General features: G+C 46.7%; 1 protein-coding gene across 1 annotated transcript; it reads left to right on the forward strand.

Moving 5' to 3' along the window:
- The first annotated feature begins 7,233 nt into the window (after positions 1-7,233).
- ENC1 (ectodermal-neural cortex 1) lies at positions 7,234-19,860 on the forward strand. Its single transcript, XM_027980005.2, has 3 exons — positions 7,234-7,644; positions 11,460-13,272; positions 17,254-19,860. The coding sequence occupies exon 2, from the start codon at positions 11,471-11,473 to the stop codon at positions 13,238-13,240; it is 1,770 nt and encodes a 589-aa protein (XP_027835806.1). The 5' UTR covers positions 7,234-7,644; positions 11,460-11,470; the 3' UTR covers positions 13,241-13,272; positions 17,254-19,860.
- Positions 19,861-20,888: the final 1,028 nt, after the last annotated feature.

Below are 20,888 nucleotides of genomic sequence, written 5' to 3' on the forward strand. Positions count from 1 at the left end.
ATATGATGCTTGTGAGTAAATACTGGCTGGATGAATGACTGAATGAGTGGACAAATGAATGAATAAAACCACAACTTTTCAGATAATTGCAGGTAAGAAAACTGACTTAGAACTACTTGAATATATATGCTTTTTTTAAGTCTTCATTTCTTTCTGATATTACAGTATTTCCAAATATCCTCAGATCAAGAAATAGCAAGTCTTCCAACTTTATTTGGGGTTTTAGGACTGTTTTCAAAAGTGACTTATGTGTCTAGGGGAACCTTGTTACTTTATTTACTATTTTTTTTAATCTTAATTGGAGGTTACTTACTTTACAATATCGTGGTAGTTTTTGTCATACATTGACATGAATCAGCCATGGGTGTACATGTGTCCCCCATCCTGAACCCCCCTCCCACCTCCCTCCCCATCCCATCCCTCAGGGTCATCACAGTGCACCAGCCCCGAGCACCCTGTCTCATGCATCGAACCTGGACTGGTGATCTGTTTCACATATGATAATATACATGTTTCAATGCTATTCTCTCAAATCATCCCACCCTCGCCTTCTCCCAGAGTCCGAAAGACTGTTCTTTATATCTGTGTCTCTTTTGCTGTCTCGCATATAGGGCCATCGTTTACATCTTTCTAAATTCCATATATATGCGTTAATACACTGTATTGGTATTTTTCTTTCTGACTTACTTCGCTCTGTATAATAGGCTCCAGTTTCATCCACCTCATTAGAACTGATTCAAATGCATTCTTTTTAATAGCTGAGTGAGAAGGCAATGGCACCCCACTCCAGTACTCTTGCCTGGAAAATCCCAGGGACGGAGGAGCCTGATAGGCTGCAGTCCATGGGGTCTCGAAGAGTTGGACACGACTAAGCGACTTCACTTTGACTTTTCACTTTCATGCACTGGAGAAGGAAATGGCAACCCACTCCAGAATTCTTGCCTAGAGAATCCCAGGGATGGGGGAGCCTGGTGGGCTGCCGTCTGTGGGGTCGCACAGAGTCGGACATGACTGAAGCAACTTAGCAGCAGCAGCAGCAGCAGCAGCATATCCTTGTTCAGGCTGTATTTTCAAAATCATGAGGAAAACAGTTACGAGAACTTAAAGACAACACACCCACCAGCATCTCTCTCTTCTTGTTCATTCTTTCTTTATTCTGACTTGCAGCTTCCTGATTTCAGACTCTGGTCTGAGTCAAGTGTGTGCTCACAGTATGCCATAAAATGCTATCCTCTTAATATTCATTCATTCAAAGGTAGGAGCTCATGGACCACAAAGGTCCCTTCTTCTGGCCCCTTTTTCATGCCCAGACATGCTCAGACCTGGCGTCTTGCCCTGTAGCAGAGCCTATAGGCCAAAGAAAACCTTCATTTTCACTGCTTGGAACAACGGTCAATTCTTCAATGTAATTACTTAGGACAAATTAAGAGTTTAGATCCAGGGACCTTGGGACACTCAAAAATTATGAAGAAGCAAAGGAAAATGGTTTCATATGCCCCTGGGCTGTGAAAGGCCTCACCCTGCAGAGGTCCTGGTGTGATTCTGACAGATAGGCGTGAGCTTTTACCTAGGGTCCTCTACCAGAACCTCAGGGCAGGAAGAAGCAGGGCTGTGTTTCATGTATGCACTGTTTTTGGCCTGCTGCCTTCTAAATACTGCTTTAAAAAAAAAAAAAAAAGATTTCTTAAATACTTTCCCCTTTCATCTGCTTAGTTTTCAAGATGATGGAAGGTGAAGAATTGTTTCTCCATCATCAGCAGAAGATCAGGACAAAAAGAAGAAAGTGCCAGTAAGAGGCGGAAGGAAGCAGCGGTGACTCCCATGAATTTGAGCGTTTCTTGCACAAGTTGGGTTTGAGAGAAGCACAGCCTCAGATAAACACTCCAAAATTGTATGTATTAATAAATTAATTCAAGACTGGAAATGTCCTTTAATCTAGTGCTATTGGGCAGGTGTAGAAATATTAATAGCAGCTTTGATAAGGATTCAAGTCTTTATTAGGAGAATTCCTAGGAAAAAACTATGGGGTTGTAGGAATATCATTCTCAAACAGTTGACTACAGAATCATAAAAGAAGCCATTATATAGCACTTACCCCTAGCTGGGCTCTGTTCTACTCACTTTATATATGCTAATTTATTAAGGAGCCAAACAACCCTCTGAGCCAGGTACTGTTATTAGCTCAGATTGCAACCTGGGAAGCTAAGGTACCCAGGTATTACAATACTTGGCCTCCAAACACCTCGCTAGTAAATGTCAAAGCAGGAATTCCAGCTTGGTTCCAGAGTCTCTGCCCTTAACCAATTAGTTGCCAAAAATAAAATACCATGTGGATACAGAAAGAGTAGAATTTAAATGCTAAGTGTCATTATCTCTAATTTTTTCTGTTACTTTTCTGTTTTTTCCCCAACCTTCTACCATCAAGTGCTTTTGTGATCAAAGAGAAAATAATAAATGCAGCTTTAAAAGCTTGACCCTAAAATCAATAACCCACCACAGGTTGTGAAGATCTTTGTTTTAAACGGCCCTGCAATAGAAGTAACAAGTCTGAATGGCTTGATTTACTAATGACCGGGACCTTACTGAGAAATACCAAGCAAAAGTGCCTCAGACGTGTCCCTCGGCTGTCCTGTAAGCAGGCAATAAACTACCACTTGCCATGTCACTTGGGGATGTGGAAAGCGACGGTCTCATGGAAAGAATGAATTCCCCAGCTCTAACCTTGAACAGAGGGGTGCAGTCCCATGGTGGTGCTCAGCACTGAAAGGTCACAAATATAGCCACACATGACTTTCCATTAGGCATCATTATATACAAGCCCCCTGTATTCCTAGATAGCAGCAACAAGCATTTGGAATTGGAAATTAAAAAGTCACACTATAATCCAACTTAATTCACAAAATACATGTAAAGTAGTCACACATATAATGGCTTCGCGTGCTAAGTCACATCAGTCCTGTCCAACTCTTCATGACCCCATGGACTGTAGCCCACCAGGCTCCTCTGTCCATGGATTTCTCTGGGCAAGAATACAGGAGTGGGTTGCCATTTCTTCTCCAACAGAAGCTTTTAGGAAACAAGTAAAAACTTATGACGATGCCAATTTGGATCCAATTCTAAGAATACTCTCAAAGTTTCTCATGACATGTTTAATGCAAATACAGTTAAAAAGATATAAATGCAGCAGGTGGTAAACCAAAATTTAGACAACTATCAGTTTAGACCTCTTGTTTCTTCCCAGAGAGACAAATAAGTGACTTGAACAATGCTGATGACTTCTCGCATTGATTATTTTACTTTTTTCCTATCCTTGTCTTTTTAATCAATAGTCAAATTAACAAAAAAAATTCTCCCTTTTATTAAAGAGTATTGCTGGTAGGATCTGAAGCCTCACTTCCGTAGTAGGTTTGTAGGCTTGTGTCTGTGTGTGAGGCTCAGGAGTCAGAGCAGGCACTGCACTGACGCCTCAGCATCTCCTTGGAGAATGAAGGACATCTTGCCTGGCCCTGGGGGTGCTAGCAGCAGCCCTCAGAACGGCCTCTGGGGAACATGACTGTGCCACGGCCCCTTTCCTGGGCAGCCTGCCTTCAGCAACTGGTAACACAGCCGACTACAGCCTGGCCTTCTCAGCCTACCTGGGGACAGCTCCACGGTGTCATCTCTGACCGAGACTGCGTCGCAGCTCAGCTTCTCCCCCTGCCCATCCTGCTGGGCTCTCTTTCCTCCCACAGGTGCTGAGCCCAGGACGCACGCATGCCTGCGCTCACGTGACCCACTGACCCACGCTGGGCCGGGGAGGGGTGGGCGGTGTGGCATGTCACCTCAGGCTGGGTGTTCACTTGCAGCTCGAATTTGACACTTGGGGAGGAACGGACACTCAGCCTCGGCTCCAGGCCACGCTGACTTCACATGCCTATCTCACAAACCACACGAGGAAGGAAAGCAGTGCCATCTTCCTTTCACACACTCAAAAAGAGGAGCAAAGAACAAAGAGGGCACTTTTGGAAGACTGGCAGGCAGTGTGCCTGAAAGGCGGGTGGGGCTTTCAGGGGACCACAGGAGGCAGGACGGCAGCTGCTGAGCCCACTGCTTGGTCTAATCCCCTGAGCGGTCCTGTTCCTGGTACTATGGGCACAGGGTGTTAATTAAATCATTCTCATTAATTCAGCCCAAGTGTAAATTAGGATGGAATGAAGATAAATTAGGTTTGAAGGCAGCTAATACATTTAACCCCATGCTGCTTCTTTTGCAGCCTAACAAAATAACATTGTTAAGGGAGATAACAAGGCCAAAGCCTTGGGCACAGCTTCCTAATAGCATTAAAAACGAGACCTTGGTTTGGTGTCACAAGGCAGAGGCGAAGACCAGCTCCCAGGGGCCCAGGGGACCGGCCTAACATCTTGAGGGAGGTGGTGGCCATTGTACAACAGGGATGTCTGTAGTTTCCCAAGATGTTTATGACTCATATCTCTGAAGCCTATATCATCCGGTTTGATCACAAGTCTATCTAGAGAGTTCTTCCTGTACAAATACAAGGCTTGCTCATCTTTTCTCCTAGCAAGTGAAGTGATAAGAACTACCTTTAGGACTGGCTGAGAGACGCTGGAGGAATAACAGTTTGAACGGCTGTGATCCTAAATTGCCAAATCACTTTCAGCTGTGAAGTAAACATTAGAAACTGCCTACAGGCCTGATAATTTCCCATGCATCGGCTCAAGCAAACCAGTGTACGGTTTGTAGGTCATTTGTCTTCCAGTTTTTATAACCCATAGAATAAGTAATTTCTTTTCCCTTCCTCCATGCTGCTTATCTCCCTAAGGCAGATGATGTGAATGTATATAGTCACTGAATACATTCAAGATTTTCCAGACCACAACTTTTTTTCCCCTTCTCTCTTCTTCAAGTGTAGAAAGGTGGCCACGTTAGGTAGAAAAGATACAGGAAAACAGCATAGGTGGATGACAGAATGGCCAGATGGAGTTCTCTTTTCTCAGTCCTGCCTGCTGAGCAAAGCTATTTGCAAAGACATGTAAACTTTGCTGTCCCCCCACCCCCTGTTTAAGGACACTCTGCATTTTCTGAGTGGTAAAGACGCAATAGAAACAGATGGCCTGTTCTTAGCTCAGCGGCTTCCTGTGGCAAAATCTCCAGCCAACCAAATGAACTGAGGACATGTGTTATTCCTAGGCAGGGTCATCTAGGTACAGGTCCCTGTAGATTTGGTAAGTAACTGAAATAAGAAGGAAATACTTCTCTTTAATGAGAAAAAGTGTATAATCTCTTACGCAGAACACCCGCCCCCAACTCAGTCCCACCTTCCAGGGCAGATATTAACATTTGGTCTTCGGAACCAACCTGCTTGTTTTTGACCCGAAGTCCAGAAAGATAAAGCCTAGGAGGAAGTGCCTCCAGAGGTTGCACTGATTACCTTCCCCCACACCTTGCCGCAGGCTAAGAAAACATGTTTTTAAGAGACATCTGTGCAATACAACACGTTTACCTCTCTCGGCTTTTCAGCACCTATCTCCAATATCTGCGGCCTTTCTCTGTCTGGTCTTCGCGGATTTTTATCCACATCTTTAGGAACCAGGGGTGGGCTGGCAACGTACCCGGTCTCTTTACCTTGCAGCTGGTAGACCCCCCTGCACGTGGGTCTGACCGGTAAGCGATCTGGCCTCTCTGGCTTTGTGGAGCAGTCTGGAGCCGCGACTCTGAATAATAAGTTAAAATATGAAGCAGACCTGTAAAGGCTCGTTCTGAAGCTGACGAGTTAATGCGAACAAAGGACTTCAGAGGGCACTGTCTTCCTTTGTTTGCAAGGAGCGAAATTTCTCAGCACGAATAACTGGAGGGCCCGTGCTTAAAGGAAAGTGGGGTTAAAGGACCGAGAGGGCCTTGATTTCTAGTCTCTGGATTGGGGGCGCGCCAGGGGGAGCCTCCTCTGCTTGTTAAACCATTTCTGCCTCTAATATTTAAAAGAAAGCTGGGAAGTGGGGATCTCCACTCTAGCTATAGGGCTAGGCCATTGCAAGTAGCCGTGTGCCCTCGAGCTGGACAATTCACTTCAGATCTCCCTGGACCTCAGATTCCCAATCCGTAAAAAAAAAGAGGGCGGGGGGCTGGACTGGTAATCTCTACAGCTCATTCATATACTTTATTCCAAATGTCCAATAAAAAGAAAACCAGGCATTTCAGCTCCCCGTGGAAAGACAAGCCCTTGGTACAAAGATCAAAAATGGGTTTCATAAATAGTGATTGCCGTTCGAGGTCTTCTAATCACTTTTCCTTTTCGTGGCACGCGGCGCTTCAAACGTGTATGAGCTGAACCATTGCTCTGCTGAACTCCTACCCAACACAACCTAGCGAAAAGCGATAGGAAAGGGCCAGGTCTGAGGGGGCGATTAAAGGTTTATCACTTCGGAGAGGTGGCGGCGTGGCCACTCCTTGGAGCAGTTGGTTTTGAATCAAGCGGCCACAGCGATTGGCTGCAAAGCACGTGGTGCGCGCTCCGCCGGACAGCGCCCGGCTGCCGCTGCCTAGGGCGGCGTGGGGCAGATTCCGGCCGCGGGTGCCGCACCCGCGGGGAGGGTGGGGGAGGACGTGGGGGCAGGAAGCGCCCGGGGCGCGAGTCTTTCCGGTCCCCTGCCCTACAACGGAGCCCTACAGCCCGGCTTTGCCCAACCTGCGGAGTGCCTACAGTGTCCAAAATTGTGTCCATACCTCGCCCCTGTCCTCTTTCCAGGTATCTCGCCCAGCGGGCAGGCTGTGTGCGCCCAGGGCGCGAACCACTAACACCCGTCTCGCCTCTTGTCTCTCTTTGCTGAGCCTCACGGCGGCTCCCGCAACGCGGAGCACACACCTGGGGGGCCGCGCTGTCCCCAACCACCCCAGAAGGGTCCCTCAGCACCGGACTCTGCTCAAGACACAGCGACCCAGGAAGACTTGTTTTACTCGCGATTCCCGAAGGCTGCAGCTGCTCGTGGCTGAGATTCCGCATCCTCTTTGTCTCTCTCTCTCTACTTGCCACAGCCCCCTCCCCCGCTTCCTCTCTCGATTAACTCCCCCGACACGCTCTCCTCCCCTTCCTCCTCCTCCTCCTCCGCCGGCCGCTTTCACGCGCTTCCTCCCTCCCTCACCTGGTGTCACTTTTTGCCTACGCGCCCTCTCCCCTCCCCTCCCCGCCCTCCCCTCCCCGTCTCGCCGCTTATAGCCGGGCGCTGGGCCGCCGGGCGCAGACTGCTCGGGCAGCCGGAGAGGAGGCGGCGCGGCCGAGGCGCTGCAGAGACCGAGTGGAGACGCCAGGCGGCCGCCGGCGCGCACGGCTCTTTCCAGCTCCCTCCCCCGAGCGTTCAGCCCGCCTCCTTCCGCGGCGCCTGCGGCCGCTGGCTCCCTCTTCCCTCCCGAGCGCCCTCCGGGAGCTGCTCCGCGGGTGGCAGGCACAGAGTCCGTGACCTGGGAGTCGTGAGACCGCGGCGATCAGCCCGCGGTGACCAGCCAGCGAGCCGGAGCCCCATGCGCGCTCCTTTCGCCGGGGCAGTCGCTGTTGCTCCCTGGGGCTGAGACGTCTGCTCCGTCGCCTCCCCGCCGGGTTACCGAGGCCAGACCCAACTAACTGGTTGTGCACTGTGGCCGGCCGCCACTGCTGTAAGTCTCCGCCACCGCCGCGGACCTGTTGCGGGCGCCGTGGGTGTCAGGTCTGCCTGTGTGTGTGCGTGCGCGCGCACCGCGGAGCCTGGAGCTCCGACTTAGGGGGCGGCGGGGAACTGCTCTCGGGCGGAGACCCCGGCCCGCCGCTGCGCTCCTCTGGCAGGCAGAGCCGGGCACTGCCCGAGGGGCCTCCTCTGAGCCGCTGGGGAGAGAGGAGCTCAGCCAGGATACGATCGACACCCCCCCGCGCCCCGCCGCCCCACTCCCCTCCGCGGGAAGGGCTGTGCCTAGCGCGCGGGATTGTTTGTCCCCTTGCACCCTACGCGGCACTGGAGTCACGCACAGACACCCCTAGTAAGGGCATGTTCACTGCGGCCAGATGTCTGTGGGGAATGAATGAAAACTGCTTTCTAAAAAATTATTTTTTTTGTCATTCAGGTTGTTTAGCCTTAACATGGTTAGTTTCGAAGGATAGGAATTGGTAGGCGGGGTGGAGATGAACCGCTGAACTTGGCGTGTATCTGGTGTCGCCCACACGGGCATGTGTTGAAGAGCGTTACAAGTGCTATAGAGGACTCTATGGTAAAATGCTTTTCTTGTTAACAGTCTCTTTATAGTGTTGTTCCTTTGTTATCAATAATGTAAATTGCCTGAGAAAATCTGCCCAGTTTCTCCTTCGATGGCCTGGAGATCAGGTTCAAAACTTAAAGAAATGTGACGCGCTGCTAAGTATTGGAGGCTGAGATCCTGGTTAAAGAGCATTAAGTGAACTGAAGTTACTGTAGCCAGAATTCCTTTTGATGTTCACTGGTAATAGCAGCCCTTTTCGCCTTCTCTGTAGAGGCAGGTTAAGTATATGTGTGCGTTTTTTGGCCACTTACTTGGCATGCAAATATTATTTCTCTGGGGGCTTAAAAAATGCCAAAAGGATGATTCATTCTGTGTTGAAGGTGTGTTTAGAGTCTGTGTACATGGTTTCTGCTGATGTTTTCATGTTTGCATACTTTTAAACCAAAAGACAAGTTGTCTCCCTTGGGTCTTCAAGTGTACCTTTTAATCAAATATTCCTGCAAGATTGTTGGATTTTGACTGTGACACACTTCTCCATCTGGGTGGCATCCAAGATGACAGGCTAGGCTCTTCTGCTGGCTTTTGAACCTACTTGGGAAATCCAGGAGCATAAACACAGGCTGTAAAGAGATGCAGATCCTATATCCCAGTCTTCTAAACTGTTATGTTAAGTATAAGCCTGGCTATGAGTGTTGTTTTACACTGCTCAGGGAAATGCCTTCTGGGCCTGGTGGGTGTGATTCCAGTTCAATCTGCAGGCACTTTGGTGCTTCTGTACCTTGTGCAAGAACCTCATTCTTCTGTCAGCTGCATTCAGTCTCAGCCAGAAAGAAGGCAGCTTTTTTTTTTTTTTTAATTGAAATACAGTTGATTTACAATGTTGTTAGTTTCAGGTATACAGCAAAGTATTCAGAATACACACAGGTTTATGAATTCTTTTCCATTATAGGCTATTGCAGGACACTGAGTATATATGCTGTACGGTAGGTCCTATACTATACAGTAGGTCCTTGTTGGCTGTCTACTGTATATATAGTAGTGTGTGTATTTTAATCCCAAACTCCTAATTTATTCCTCCTTTCCCCCTTGGTAACCATAAGTTTGTTTTCTATGTGTGTGTCTATTTCTGTTTTGTAAATAAGTTCATTTCTATCTTTTTTAAAAAAGGTTTTCCATTTGCGCAATATCATATGACGTTTGTCTTTATCTGACCGACTTTGTGTGATAATCTCTAGGTCCATCCAAGGGAGGCAGGTTTTGAGATTGCTTTGGAAGCATTCGTTAAAAAAAAACATTAGAAAGCATAGCTACTCATTTGGAATTCTTGCAAGTTTCTATATAAGGCATAAGAGTATTTATACCATTTTTTGAGGTTTAGGCTAAAACTCTTCTTCAAAGTACTGAAGACTGAATGTGCTCATGCTCATGTGACTGCAGCAGTTGAACAGCAGGGATGCTAATTCAGGTTTTGAACACATTGGAGAACCTGGTGCATTTACACAGGGTCCTGTCGGAGCATTGGGCCTTGGGTGACATGGACTAGACCTTAGAGGCTTAGCTTGACGTGGGGGTGATGCTGGCCTCTTCACCATTTGTCACAGCTCAGGTCACTGTGGAGACTGATGGGTGCTTCCTAAAGTCTTAACACCAGAGCCCTAGGACTCTGTTGTTTATTTTCTTCTCCAGTAAATCATGGTTACTCATGATGAAAAGTTACATGCCTAAAATAAAAGAAAACAAGTTGCAACTCCTAATATATGAGACCAGTGAGTCAAAGGCACCTGCCTCTGTTGTTCTCTGTGCCTGCCTTGCCTCCGCTGGTCAGGTTGAAGGAAACAAGGCTGGTAAGGACTAGCTGTTCCCTGTTTGGAACAGATACTGTATCAATGCAGTTCACCGTCCTGGAATAAACAGCTTCCCTACGAATCCTCTGACAGGCGGGTTCCTGAAGCCTTTATTCCTTTGACTTAACAGAAGAGTAGGGTTAAAAAGGAAGAAGATAATTCAATTTTTGAACATAGGTGATAGGCATGTCCTGTATCTTTAGCTTACACTTTGATTACTGAGGAAAGCCAAAGAGTCGATTTGGTTCTGCTATAATTCCCATTTAGATACTGAGGAAAGCACTGTAGTCGGCAAATAAATTCTAGAGTGACCGTAAGTTAACAATGGCTGGCAACACACATACACGCACACACACACACGTGTGTATGTGTGTTTTGATTTAGATAACATCTGCATTCTGATCTCCCTATATGCAGGTGCCAGCATTTGCAAGTACCCAGGGATGGCCCTGGTGATCCCTGTGTAATCGAGAGAGAGCAGTGGATACACGCTTTGTTCTTGAAGCTGGTTTTCTAAGAAGTAACTTAAAGCAGGGAGAATAGAACATTGGAACTCCTGAGTTTGCTACTCAAACTAGTCTTTCTTTTCTGGGCACAAATCCCCATTTTGGAAGCTGGCCAGAGCAGAAAAGGTGGGTGGTAATTGGGGCCAGAGTCTATTCTGTGTTTCCAGGATAGCTTGCTGATCAGTATATGGTCATGTTTATATTGGGGCTCTTTTAGGACTGAAGTGGTAGAGGTGTCTGGTTAGAAATGATTTGTAATGTTAAGTAAATGTTTGGTCACTTCAGAAGCTGGCTTACACCTGTGGCTTTAGTGTTACATTTCCCATTTACTGTACCTACACTGTGGTAAAGACAGTGGGTATTACCAAAGGAATTCTTAATGGAATTAATTAGTAGGTATTTGTCTTACACATGGCTTTATGTTGCATAGGGCATTAAAACTTGTGCCCATCCCGGCGTTACGAGAGCTGGAGGCCTGGCACTGCAAGTGACCAACCCTGAATCAGCTGGACCAGGGCAGGGACCTGTGAGAATGAGAGCTTGATCCTCTTGGCTTTTGCTGACTTACATTCTCAAGGACCTTCAACATCCTGAAAGTTGGCAATCAGGTTTTCCAAGATGAACCTGCTCTTGAGCAGTGACTTTTTTTTTTTTAAACAACGTATAGGTTACATAGCTCAACAGTAGTGTAAGTGCCTTTCTTTATCAGTAACTGTCTCTGGCTTTGGATGGGCCTGGCCAGCCATTATTCAGATTAGTAGGCAGCGGGGCCCACAGCGCAGTGTTCTGTTCCCTCGTGTCTTTTGTCTTCTGGTTTTGACTGGGGCTCTGGCTCGGCTGTTCCGCACACTGCGAGCATCTCTGTTCAGTAGTTGTGTCTGGTTTTTTGCAGGAGTGGAAACAATGTCTGTCAGTGTGCACGAGAACCGCAAGTCCAGGGCCAGCAGTGGCTCCATCAACATCTACCTGTTCCACAAGTCCTCCTACGCAGACAGTGTCCTCACTCACCTGAACCTGTTGCGCCAGCAGCGCCTCTTCACTGATGTCCTTCTCCATGCGGGCAACAGGACCTTCCCTTGTCACCGGGCAGTGCTGGCTGCGTGCAGCCGCTACTTCGAAGCCATGTTCAGCGGGGGCCTGAAAGAGAGCCAGGACAGTGAAGTCAACTTCGACAATTCCATCCACCCGGAAGTCTTGGAGCTGCTCCTCGACTATGCCTACTCCTCCCGGGTCATCATCAATGAAGAAAATGCAGAATCGCTCCTGGAAGCCGGCGACATGCTGGAGTTTCAAGACATCCGGGATGCGTGTGCCGAGTTCCTGGAAAAGAACCTGCACCCCACCAACTGCCTGGGCATGCTGCTGCTGTCCGACGCGCACCAGTGCACCAAGCTGTACGAGCTCTCCTGGCGGATGTGTCTCAGCAACTTTCAGACCATCAGGAAGAACGAAGATTTCCTGCAGCTGCCCCAGGACATGGTCGTGCAGCTCTTGTCCAGTGAAGAGCTGGAGACCGAAGACGAAAGGCTTGTGTACGAGTCTGCAATTAACTGGATCAGCTACGACCTGAAGAAGCGCTACTGCTACCTCCCAGAGCTGTTGCAGACGGTGCGGCTGGCGCTGCTGCCGGCCATCTATCTCATGGAGAATGTGGCCATGGAAGAACTCATCACCAAGCAGAGGAAGAGCAAGGAGATCGTGGAAGAGGCCATCAGGTGCAAACTGAAAATCCTGCAGAACGACGGTGTGGTGACCAGCCTCTGTGCCCGGCCCCGGAAAACCGGCCATGCCCTCTTCCTCTTGGGAGGACAGACTTTCATGTGTGACAAACTGTACCTGGTCGACCAGAAGGCCAAAGAGATCATTCCCAAGGCTGACATCCCAAGCCCGAGGAAAGAATTCAGTGCGTGTGCAATTGGCTGCAAAGTATACATTACTGGGGGGCGAGGGTCTGAGAATGGAGTCTCGAAAGACGTCTGGGTGTATGATACCCTGCATGAGGAGTGGTCCAAGGCGGCCCCCATGCTGGTGGCCAGGTTTGGCCACGGCTCTGCTGAACTCAAGCACTGCCTGTATGTGGTCGGCGGGCACACTGCCGCCACTGGCTGCCTCCCAGCCTCCCCCTCAGTCTCTCTGAAGCAAGTGGAACATTACGACCCCACAACCAACAAATGGACCATGGTGGCTCCCCTCCGAGAAGGGGTCAGCAACGCCGCAGTGGTGAGTGCCAAGCTCAAGCTGTTTGCTTTTGGGGGTACCAGTGTCAGTCATGACAAGCTCCCCAAAGTTCAGTGTTACGATCAGTGTGAAAACAGGTGGACGGTCCCAGCCACCTGTCCGCAGCCCTGGCGTTACACGGCGGCAGCTGTGCTGGGCAACCAGATTTTTATTATGGGGGGAGATACTGAGTTCTCCGCCTGCTCTGCATATAAATTCAACAGCGAAACTTACCAGTGGACCAAGGTGGGAGACGTGACGGCAAAGCGCATGAGCTGCCACGCCGTGGCCTCCGGAAACAAACTCTACGTGGTTGGAGGGTACTTTGGCATTCAGCGATGCAAAACTCTGGACTGCTACGACCCAACATTGGATGCGTGGAACAGCATCACCACAGTCCCGTACTCACTGATCCCTACTGCGTTTGTCAGCACCTGGAAACATCTGCCTTCTTAAATGCCTTGCATCCTGGAGAGGGTGAGCGTGAGGTAAGTCAGCTTAGCTGTAAGTATCTGTATAGTTGAGAGAGCTGTTTCAGCTCGTACGTGGAATAAGACAGGCTCCATATAGCCCATCCTATAGAGGTACCACACAATCTATACCAATAAAAGCACTTGCACCCCAAAGCTTAAACACTTGTGTTGACCACAGCTGCAACACGCGCCACCGCCCCCCCCCCCCCCAGATCATCAGCAAGTGGTTCTCAGCCTCTACTGAGCCTCAGAATCTCCCAAGCAGCTTTCCAAAATCTGCACACCCCAGAGGCTGGGTTTGTTGGGTCTGGATGGGTCCTAGGCATTAGCATTTTTAGAAAGTTCTTCAGTGGTTCTAATTATGACCTGGTTGGGAACCCTGACCTATGTTAATAATGCCAGCTGATGTCTTCTGAGCCTTCCCCCTTTGCTGGCTGTTGGGCTCTATGTTTCACATGGATCTTTGCATTTGGTCCCCACAACAACCCTGTGGGATATTATTACAGGAGCACCTTATAGATGAGAACACCTGATGTACAGAGGGGTTAAGTAAGTTGCCTGAGGTCATAGGGCTCAGCAGGCGGAAAGGTTGGTCAAGAGTTCAGCCCAGGCAGTCTGGCTGTAAAGCATAAGCACTTTAGCTCATGCCAAATGGGCATTTAGTACCCTTCACACTGGTATCACCCCAGGAGATAATTGTTGATATTTAAACTGAGCTTCCTCAAACCCTTTTTGGAATGAAGTAGGGTTTCAAAAATTGAATGCTGAAATTATTTCCAGTGTATTCTGTCCAAAATTATTTATTAGCTTATTTAAAATGTCCCCCCACCGCCCCCCCCCCATCCCCAGACTGCCCCCTTTAGGGCATTTACTAACTTTCATGAAATCTGGGTCTGTCCTTGGAAATAGTTGCACCTGCATTGTATGAGCCATCCAAACCGCCCTCCCTGCAGCTTTTCAGAGTTAATCATTCAGGCTGACCCCATTGTCAGGGTGAACAAGAGTTGTGTTTCTGTGTCATATATCTGAGTACATAATGGTTGTCTTGTGTACTTAAGAGTATATCATACTCTTGGTTCAAATAATTAATAGGCCTTCGCAGTTCAGGGTTCAGGGAGCTAATGGCTGCCTTGCTTGCTTGTAAAGCACTCTCGGGATTGGCCCCGAAGTCACTTAAGCATGTGTAAGCGTAGCACAGGGCACGTAGAATGGGTTGATTTGTTTTGGTGACTAGAGGGCTCATTACTAATAATAAGAGGATGAAGTTTAAGAATCTGCTTTGGAGGAGCTGCTTGTGATAATGCACTCATTACTTGGAAAGGTTTGGTTCTGTGTTTAGTATGTTTCATACCTTTCAAGGGGACCATCCAGCAAAGAGGGGGTTTGCACTCTTCATTTGTCTTCTCTTTCCTCATCTCTTACAGCTTGTTTAGAAACACCAGTAAAATTGACCTCCCTTTTACATGTAATCTTTCTGTTTCTTTCATTTCTTCTTCATCTCCTCCCGCCTGTTACAGGTGGTACAGTTCTTAGTAACATAATGTTTACCTGTACTGAGACACCGTCAGGGGTGCAGGACTGTCCTCTGGGGAGCAAATAGGGTAACTGTTCCAAACCAAACTGGTTTTTGCAGCCTTGCTGTCATCTCAGTAATCCTGAATAAACAAATGCTCTGAAAGGGGTTATTTCATTTGCAATATAAATGCATTACTCAACTCTAAAGCAAGTTTAAAGAACCTTCTAGGCAGAAGCATCAATTAACAGCATGCTAAATTGGGTGTTAGTCCAGAATTGACTATATTTGCATAGGAGAGCCTCAAAAATTGCCAGTGACAGTGGGGATACTTCCAAGTGGTAATTGGCTTGGCATCATTGGAGCAAGATAAGGAACTGGAGGCAGAAAGAGAGCGACCATGTGTGTCTGGTTCTAGCCTTCAGCTGTGGAGTCTGGACCTCTCTGCACTTCAGACTTCCCCTTTGTTAAATGAGTGATTCGAATTGTGCTTTCCTTGAGATCTGTCCCAGTTTAGACTTGGATGAATTGATAAATGAGAAAAAAGCAAAGAAAGGGGTAAAAATAGCTAGCCCATGTCTGTGTTTTCTTTCCTCCCTTCAATTTAGACCTTACCTCAAAGTGGAATTAGCTTTATGTGTTGGGGGAAAATGAGGTTTCTATGACTGTTACCTGCTTGTTATCTCTATACTTCATTTTTGGTACCTTCTTTCTCAGCCCAGAGTGAATATGTTAGCAAACATTTGAATTCACCCTCTCCTAGGTCTTTGAACCTATTTAATCACACATGTCCGGCCCCTGGGAAATAGAGCAAAAAAAGTGCTGGGTTATATTCGAAACATATCCTCTCCACTCTTGGTGCTATTAGCCAGAGTCAAGCACAGGATAAGCAAATTTGAGGGGGCTGGATTTGCCTTTTTAAAGGACGGTGTGGGCCTGATCAAAGCCACTCTTGCAGTTTCCGACGGGGAGAATGTTGGTTTAAATTTTTAAAGTTTACTGCACACCAGATAATGTTAAAACACTTAAGCCGGATGGAGTGACTTAAAAGTACTGTGTAGGTATCAGACTTGAGCTGCAAGCGCTTCCGGGACCTGGCTTTGCTTTCCAAATGTAGGTGCTATCTGAATTAATACAGTGTTAACACAAAGTTTCCCTCTGCCTGAAAGCTTATCCACCAAGGTGATTTTAACTCTTTGTTGCTGCTCTGTCAGCCCTGAGAGGGACAGAAAGGAAATGCCTTTGATTTCACTGCGTGTTCATGATGCTCTGTGGCCCCAGCTTGACAACACTTAGATTTGGTTTGCTTTGTTCCCTGCTCCCCTTTCTAGAGGTGTTTTTGTTTTGGGTTTTTTGTTTGTTTGTTTTTCTGTTTGAGTATGCAACATCTTGAAATTTCATATTATTACAAGATACATTCTTTTGGCCTCATGTTGATGTATAGGTTCCAAGGAGGTGCGGGTGGGGGATGACACCGTAGTCTAAGGAATGTCTTGAAAGCTTGAATCACTGTTTTGAAATGGAAGAAACAGCTAATGGAATGAATCAGACTTCTGAATACAGGAGAGAAAGAAGGACTCTGTGAGTGATGAGCGGCCGCTCCTGAATTCCCTTTGTCTCTACTTGGAATTTCAGCATTGGGGCTGCAGATTCCTATGCTAGGGCTGGAAATGTGCTCCAAGACCAGATAGGGGGAGCTTTTCAAAGACAAAAGCCCTCTGCAAACTCTCCTTATGTAAAATTAGACTTAACCAAGTGTGAAGGATGAGTGGTGTGAGAAACCACCAGCTCCCATGAAACCTGCAAGCTTGTGCTCACAGCACCTTGAATTGATGATCGGCGGGCGGTCAGTCCTGTAGGTGATAATGCTGAATGCTGCGTGCCACAGCCCGAGTCTCCTAAGTGTGGACTGATGAACTTGGAGAATAGACTCCAGCCTTGGCTGCTGAGGCCTGGTGTGCTGTCATGTGAAAAGAAGCGAGGCTGACTTCTGCCGTAATGAATAGCAGAGATGCATTTAAATAAGAGGATTAATATGTCTGCTTTCTATATGGTGAATAAACTTAATTTGGAATCCTTTATGGTAAATGGGCCAAAGAGGGTGGGGGTGAGTTGGCAAAGGAATCTTTGGTGATCACTTTACAGTGGCGCTGTTTAACCATGGAGAGGAATTACGCGTATCAGAAGCAGAAGATGTAATAGCACCTAGGTGTATAGGTTTGATTTGCATGTATGTATGGTTAATCAGGAAGTGAGGATCTTTTCTGTGGACACCATTGTTTTTGCTGGAGCGTCTGCCTGCACGAATGCACGAGTGTACTCTTTTAAGTCTGGCATTTTAAATGTCTTTGCACATTGCCTGCCAAATGTGTAATTAAGACCTTTAGAAGCAATATTGACCAGCTCTGTCCTGAGTTTAATTTTTTTTTTTTTTTTTTTAGATTTGAGACTAACAAAAATATCTTCCTCCTCTTCTATTTTAGCTGACTCCATCCCTCGATGAGACAAGATGCGATTTCTACTTTAGAGAGGCCAGATCGAATGAAAGACAAGAAAAAGGAAAAGAAGTGGCTACAAGACTCGCATCCGATCCACCGCACCTTGTAAATGCTTCTAACTGGACATGAAGGAAGGGGGTAGGGGAGGGGGTGGGATTTTCAGTGCAAGTAGCACATGGTTTAAATATGAATGAACAAACCTGTGATCTAGTCCTTGTCTTGTAATTGTGGATTAATGTCAGCATTAATCAGCTTCTCAAAGGGAGAGAAAAGCCAGCCCTTTTTCCTTGCTGTACCATATTCAGCATTTGATTTTCCATGGGTTCCACCACTTATGTGTAGAATTTGAAATGGTTGTCACCTCTCTCTGAGGAGCAAGCTTGAAGTCTCCACACCAGCTGCTGTTGGAGATTTGAAAACCCGACTGTGGGGCCAGGAGGGGAGGTGGCTGGGCTGGCTGCAGAAGTGAGGACCGCTGGACTCCACGCTAATCTCCCAGGGCTGTGCTCCCCAGAAACGCTTCTGAACAATGGGGACATTGTTGGTAGCTGTTTGCTAGATGTTCTTTTCTATTTATAAGTGACTTTAAACTTTCCCTTGGCTGGTAAGAAATGTGTTGTAGATTTAGCTATTTATTGTTTGAATCCTGCATGCTGAAACAGTGCTTATAGTTGTCTTCACGTGTATGGACGCGTGTGAATGGTTGTACGTTTTGCACAATTTTGTGACCGTTGTGATGTGCTCTGCTGCACAAAAGTGAAAACTTGGGCGTTACAATTAGGGGTATAACTGGAGGGTGGGTTGGGCAGGGTTGGGGGGGCAGATTTTGTAAATGTCAAGACAGGGAAAGATTACCAAATAGAAACTTAAAGTTACATCCTAGAGGTAGGGAAAGCATGAAGGTCATTTTTTTCTTAAACTGAAGTCAGCTTTGGGGTGTCGTGGGCTCTGGGCATGCCAGTGGCTCCTGGGGCAAGGGAAGCCATCTTTCTGTCCTTCCCATCCCTGTTCCATTTACTTGCTTCTGTCTCAGCTACTGAAGTTTGGAAAGGACCAAATCACTCGGCAGTTTTTTGTTTTTATTTCCCCTTTGTGTGATATCCTGAAATCCTGGAAATTCTATGGACTAGTTCTGTATATAGGGCACAGGTAAAGGCATTGTCCAAAGTTTATTTATTTATCTATTTATTACCCTGTGAGAATGCTTGGCCATAACCCCAGTTAACAGGAGAAAACAGAACTCTCACCGACAGAAATTAATTCACTCATCAGATTTGCTTGACCGAAACTGGTCGTTCTCTCTTCCTGCTGTAGCATTTAGCAAGTGCTAAAAGTTCTCCAAGGTGATATTCAGAGGGGTACAGTGTAAACTTCAGTGCTCTCTCTTAGGTAGGTCTCTAAAAGAACTCTTTGGTGCACAAAAGTGACACATATGGCCCCCCAAACACCAAAGAACTGTAAGCAGTGGCCCCCGCGGAGAGGCCTCCCTGGAGAGCTGGAAATGGGTTGTGAATACATTCTTTGCTAGTTCCAGTGCTTGTTTGCTAAACATGTGCCGTGATAGGTATTAGTGGTAGACTCATAGGTGCTTCCTCGCCAGTGTCCGGGGAAGCCCAGCATTTGCAACTCACACTGCTTCCACTGCTGTTTCTCATAACATTGTATCTTAGAAAATAGGGTTTAAGACCAATAACCTTTGACATTGTGTGTTTGCATTGTCTAAAGACAGATAAATCCCTCACATTTCTCTCCACCTGAATTCATTAGACTAATTATACATGTCTGTCCGTGCTGTGAATAAGTGGGCTATAGTTGGACCAAAATAAATGAGCCATTGAAATCAAAGGGAGGGTCTCAATACTTTCTAGCAGTCAGTCCCTCGCTCTTAGATGTGTTCTAAGCAATGCAAATGTCTGATTGTACCCTGGCAGTATATTGTAGCAGTTACAGCTCCGTAGTTTATGATGCAAATCTGGCAAGATGTGGGTGTCGCTACATGGCTTTTGAGAGCAGGGTGAATTTTCTGCAGCTGTTTCGAAGTTGTGGTCTATCCTTGAATCCTCTGTTAATTGCAGTGTGTGAGCCAGAGGGAGCGGTGGTCAGGGTGGGCCCGCAGCCTGCAGGGAACTTTCTGGACTCCTGCTCTTTGAATTGACAGAGGCATTTGGGCTCACTACTTGACCATTCTCACCCTGTGAAATGTCCTACACTTTGAAGCAAATACAATTCACAGCACAGCGCACACAAAAACCTTGGCATAAGACAGAGAAGGTTCTTCTTATTCTGTGGACTGGTTGCTGTGGAAACGGATAACAAAGGGCAGCCTTCCACTTCTGGTATAATTGTGTAGACCCCTTTTCTCTGGGCTTGACACCTGTCTGAATAAGAATGATTAGAGCTGAATAATATCCCTCTCTTGACTATTTTGAGTATGTGGTTAACGTACAGAACTGTGTAAGTTGAAGAAGTAAAGTGTTCGTGTTCATATGTACTTGTTTGCTACTACATTTTTGAGGTTTTGTAAAACTGTTATTTTTTTTTTTCACAATGTGAAACTGAAGGTCAAATAAATTATTAGAGATTTTCTCTTCATTGTGTGTATGGGTCATTATTGAATATAATTTTAGGCGTTGAAAAATTGTGCTTTTTCTAGTTGAATTCAAAAGAGGATCATTTCAAAATTTTCTGGGTGTCCTCTATTTCACCATTTGGTTACATCCATTTATTAGAGCAATTTTGCTTTAATTTTTAAGTAATTTAAAGTTTTGGCCTTTTAGAATGTTTAAGCAAACCCAAAGTATACCTCAGTTGGGCTTACTGATAGTTTAGAATATAAAGTCATGTACTATGCAGTGATAAGACAACATGCTTAATATATAGAAGGAATTTAGTTTTTGTACTCCTCATGGGATATGTTTTGTGAGAAAAGAGGCTGGAGGTAAATCCTGTTTTCATCTGACACTGCCTTAGAGTCATTTAAACTAAGTGGAAATGTATGCATATTATTTCTTTGAAGTGACATGAAAAAGCACAAGTGTAACCCCTCTGGTACACTTAGCTTCTTTCCAGTTGAAAGCCGCCATCCCAGCCGGCTCATCGTAAAGCCTGTTGCCCCCACTTCGGGATGGCTTCGTGTCTCATGGAGATGCTCCTTTATCACTTAAGGTGGACCCTTTGTTGTTTTAACAGGCAGAGCAACATTGGGCATAATCTTTTTTGGATAGGCCATAAATACTGCCTAATTAGAAGTCTAGGAGAGACACAAGTAGGCAGAATGCAATTACTGCCCTTGGACTTGGACCAAGATGTCAGAGCAGATGCCTCAGGTTTTACAGAAGCGTCATTCAGGCCCATGCTGGGTGAGGCTGGTCCGGAGCCAAGCCTTGAGAGCAAATGACCAGAGTCCTCTGGTCCCTCGGCACACAGTGCTCATGACCCATGGAGACCCTGCTGGTGACGTCGTCTATGATGCCATGTGACGTGGTGAGAGGGGAGAGTTAGTGGACACGTGGGACTCAGATGCTGAGGGAAAGCCTTGATGCCAGTCCTCAGAAGGCTGGAGAAGAGTTCATGATTTGGACTGACTTCTCATTCTCAGGAGTTCTTTATCATCTCAGTAG

This window comes from Ovis aries, chromosome 16 (genome assembly GCF_016772045.2).
Source record: "Ovis aries strain OAR_USU_Benz2616 breed Rambouillet chromosome 16, ARS-UI_Ramb_v3.0, whole genome shotgun sequence".
NCBI classification, from domain to species: Eukaryota; Metazoa; Chordata; class Mammalia; order Artiodactyla; family Bovidae; genus Ovis; species Ovis aries.

What these genes read in the sequence shown, in the direction of transcription:
- ENC1 (XM_027980005.2), top strand. Translation starts at nt 11,471, where the DNA reads ATGTCTGTCAGTGTGCACGAGAACCGCAAGTCCAGGGCCAGCAGTGGC.